The sequence below is a fragment of the Myotis yumanensis genome, unplaced genomic scaffold (assembly GCF_028538775.1).
Source record: "Myotis yumanensis isolate MYYU_CA2020_CCGP unplaced genomic scaffold, mMyoYum1.0.hap1 SCAF_7, whole genome shotgun sequence".
NCBI lineage: Eukaryota > Metazoa > Chordata > Mammalia > Chiroptera > Vespertilionidae > Myotis > Myotis yumanensis.
This window is the reverse complement of record NW_027223758.1, coordinates 68,361,985-68,366,140: the sequence shown is the minus strand read 5'-3', so window position 1 is coordinate 68,366,140 and position 4,156 is coordinate 68,361,985. Positions and strand designations below refer to the sequence as shown.

Below are 4,156 nucleotides of genomic sequence, written 5' to 3'. Positions count from 1 at the left end.
TCAGGAAGGAGCCTGCAGGGGCAGCTGCTGGCCTCGGTTCCTGTCGTATCTCCGCTGGAGCCGGGCACGAAGGTGGTGGACCCGCCTCGCCTCCTGGGCCGTGAAGAAGGACGCTGCGATGGTGTGCCGCAGTCGGCGGGCGTAGGTCTCCAGGAGGACCGTGGAACAAGCCACGAGCTGCAGGACCCCTGCGGCCAGGGGGGCGGCCATGAGGGGGCGCTGGGCGGGCAGCAGCGGGCAGCCGGGGGAGGTGAAGCAGAGCTCCCACTGGAAGGACTTGTGGGCAGAGTGGAAGGGTTTCTCCAGAGGCCGCTGGTTGAAGAGAAAGGGGACAAAGTCCAGGACGGTGTAGGCAGCCTTCGTAAAGGAGAAAAAGGCCAAGTCAACTGACAGATGCTCTAGCCATTCCCTGCCCCCCACCACTTGCCGCTTTCAGGGCCCACTCAACTTTCCCTGCCCTCATCTGCAAAATGGGCACAGAAGCAGTAGGGGGTGAGAACAGAAACACTGTGTCGTGTTGTAGTGGGAATTAAATAAGTTCATCTGCGGATGCCCCAGGTCCCACAGCCTATCCCAGGACTCTGACTTGAAGGTAAGTAAAATTCAATTGCAAGTCAGGGATTTCACGAACCCTACCCCTTCCCTCAAGAAAATGACTCTATGACCATCTTCCCATCACACACTTACATCATACTTGACCATGAGCGTAACGGGCACAGCAGGCAGCTTCTGAGCCCAGTTCACGGCTGCCTGTGCCAGGAGGAAGGCCACGTGGTCTGTGGCCACGGTCACCGCTGTGGCCACCAGGAGCAGGGTGAGCAGCCCCAGCCTTAGTAGACAGCTCAGCAGCTCCCCCTGGGACAGCCTTGGCCAAGCCGCCCTGAGCAGCCAGGCTGGTGGGGAGGCCAGCAGGTGTGTGGCCCCGGCCTCTTCCAGCTGCTGGGCTAACTGCCGTGTGGCGTAGACATTATCAAACCGCAGGTCAGTCAGGTAGCCGTGGAGATACCGGGCTGAGTTTATCAGGAGGCCCAGCATAAAGAGCCCTGTCACCACCCGCTGGATGCCCAGCGCTGCTGCCTGGGCCAGGGACTCCAGGCCAGAAAAGTCCTCCAGGACCTGCTGAGTGACCTTGAGCATGTGGAGCCGGAAGACAGAGCCATTGCCCTGGGCCTGGAGTGTCAGTCCTCGGCCGGTGGGATTCAGAGCCCTGGACGCTGTGTGTAGCTGGTGAGTGGTGTTGAGAAGACTCTCCAGGGAGCCCTCGGTGACACACCTCAGCACCTGTCCAGCTGCGCCCACGTTAGCCAAGACGTTGGGCACCACGGTGACAGTCAAGGTGGCAGTGCTCCAGGATAGGAGCAGGCGGCGGCCCTGTGCTGTGCCCAGAGTTGGCACGCTGAGTGCAAACAGGCAGCGAGCTGGAGGCACCAGGCCCAGGCCTAGTAAGACCAGGAGGCCACAGAGAGAGGCCACCATGGCCGAGGGCCCCAGAGGATAAAGCAGCGAGGACACCAGCCAGTGGTGGGCCAGACCTGCAGCAGCAACAGCTAGGGAACCACACAGGAGAAGCTGGATCAACAGCTGGTCACAGCTGGCTGGGACAGGCTGAGAGAAGGCAACCCAGGTAGCCTGCAGTGGGACAAGGGCCTTGCAGAGCCCCAAAAGCCAGAATCTCCACCTGCACACAAGAAATTGGGGGAACCTTTATCAGGAGGGTGGGGGTTGGGTGTCTGCCCAATGTCTCTGCTCCACAAACCCTTCACCTACTAACAGGCTCCACCCCTTTAACCCAAGGAGTGGGCAGTCTTCCCAAGTGGGCCAATTAGAATAACCCACCCCAAACCCACCTGACCCAAGCTGAACCAATCAGAGCCTTCCCCAGGATTATTCACACTAGAGTTGTCAGGGAAGAACCCAGTTTCTATGCAATTCCTGAGGATGGGAGGATGCTTGCATCCATAATCCCAATTTTGTGAGGGCAACTGTCCCAAGGAAATGAAAGAGTCATGAAGAGAGAAGCACAAGTAAAAGAGAGAGAATGAGAACGAGAGAAATAAAGACACGGTTTCACTGTTGGCACTGTGTGACACTGAACATGCCTTCTTTCTAAACCTCAGTGTCTCTTTTATAATTTGGGGGGAGAAGAAAAAGGGAGAGTGGATCAGTTGACCTCTGAGAAACTTATCTATTTTCCTTATATTGATTTATTCAACAAATATTTTTAAATCAACTACTATGTGTCACCCATTGGAGAAACAGGTATGAATAAATGGACAAGAATCCTTGCCCTTACAGAGCTTACATTAAAGAGTGGCTGCGGAGGAATTATAAGAAGAGGTTGGCTTCAGGATACGTTTTATTGGGAGAGTCAATAAGATTGACAGACTGATTGGCTGTGGCTGTGAGAGAAAGAGGACCATGAGGTTTGGTGGCCTGAGCACTGGAAGCATCGAGGTGTCATTTCCTGAGACAGAAAAGTCTGTGGTTCAGGCAGGTTTGAGTGAAGTGGGGAGAGGAGGAATTCAGTTGAAAGTCTGAAATTTAAGTTGCCAATTTAGCCTTTCAGTGGAGCTGTTGAGTATGTGGTTGGAAACACGAATCAGGAATTTAGAGGAGAGATCAGGCTAGAGATAGAATGTTGGGTGTTGTTGGTTTATCGATGGTATTTTAAATCAAGGGGCAGGATGAGATTCCTCAAGACGTGTGTTGAGGAGGAGGAGGGAGATCCAAGGACTGAGCCCTTGAACTCTAGGGTTAACAGTTTGGAAGGTGAAGAACCAGCGAAGGAGACCGAGAAACCAGGCAATGTGGTGCTTGAACAGCCAAGTAATAAAATGTTCCAAGAAGAAGGGAGCGATCAACTATGTCAAATGCTGCTGATGGGTCAAGAAAGATGCAGTAGCCGATGGGTGAAATGTGACCAAGAGAATTCACTTAAGATGGAAGAAGCTCTGGCAGGCTTGCAGATAGGAGATCCACTAAAGAGGGGGGACAGTGATGAAGGGGAGGCTCCCTGCAGTGATGTTCATGGGTGGCAGGGATGAGACCAAGAGCACAAAAGGTGGGGCTGGTCTTAGGAAGAAGCAGGGGCCATTCGTTCTTAATAGCAGGTGGGAAGGCAGAGGAAATGGGTACAGATGATGGTAGGTGGACAGGCAAAGTGTGGGCAATTATATATCAGCATCATCAGATATGCACAGAACACTGCAATTGTTAAAGGCATGACTCCAGACTGCCTGGATTCAAATCACCACTCACCATCTGTGTGGCCTTGGCCAGGTTTCTTAACCTCCCTGTACCTCAGTTTTCTCATCTATAGAATGGTACAATAAAAGTAGTACAGCATAGGGTCATTTTGTGTCTGGCAACTTGTATCATGTTAGCTATTGTCTGTTACTAGAGCATCCACCAGGCAGGAACTTGGTCTCTTTTGATCACTGATATGTCCTAGTGCCCAGAATAGTGCCTGGCATGTAGTGAGTGCTCTGTAAGTATTTATTGACTACAGCATGTTTGCTTCTGTTTGCTCAGAAAGGTCAGCGCTGATGGTGAGGATGCCAGAGGAGGCAATGAAAGCTTGAAGATCCAGGAGAAGGTAGTTGTCCAGGAAAGTGGGAAAGTAAATGAATAAAGGAAATGCTGGGCACCATGGAGGACCCATTGAGGTCGGAGTTAATGAATTATGACCTCCCCGGCTCCTGAAGGCATTTTAATTTGGGACTAAACCACCTCCTACTGTATCATTAGTATTCAAAACCTGGTAGCTGTGAGAATAAATAGCTGCTGTAAACAATATTGGAATGGAAAACCAGTTCTAAGTCATCGGGTGCCAAGGCCTGTGTTGAGTGTGGTCACTGAGGATTTTAGCTGCCATTTATTGAGTGCTTACTCTGAGCCAAGCACAATAGCAAGTCCTACACGAGCACTTCCTCATTCAATTCTCAGTACAGTCTTACAGACATCATTGTTACTCTCATTCCATAAATGGGAAAACGAGGCTCAACGAGGTGAGGATTTACCCAAAGGCATGCAGCCAGGGAATGGCAGAGCATGAGACCTAGGCGCAACCTCAGATGCCTGACACTCCCAGTATCCAAGGTCTCCAGACCTACCCGGTCCTGATGAGGTGCGCAGCTGTCCCCTGGAGGGTCCTCAT

General features: G+C 52.1%; 1 protein-coding gene across 1 annotated transcript; it reads right to left on the bottom strand.

Annotated features, from left to right (window-relative positions):
* OCSTAMP (osteoclast stimulatory transmembrane protein) lies at window positions 1–4,156 on the bottom strand. The gene is made up of 3 exons (XM_070421595.1): window positions 4,113–4,156; window positions 688–1,678; window positions 1–357 (listed from the first exon to the last, which is right to left on the bottom strand). The coding sequence occupies exons 1-3, from the start codon at window positions 4,154–4,156 to the stop codon at window positions 1–3; spliced, it is 1,392 nt and encodes a 463-aa protein (XP_070277696.1).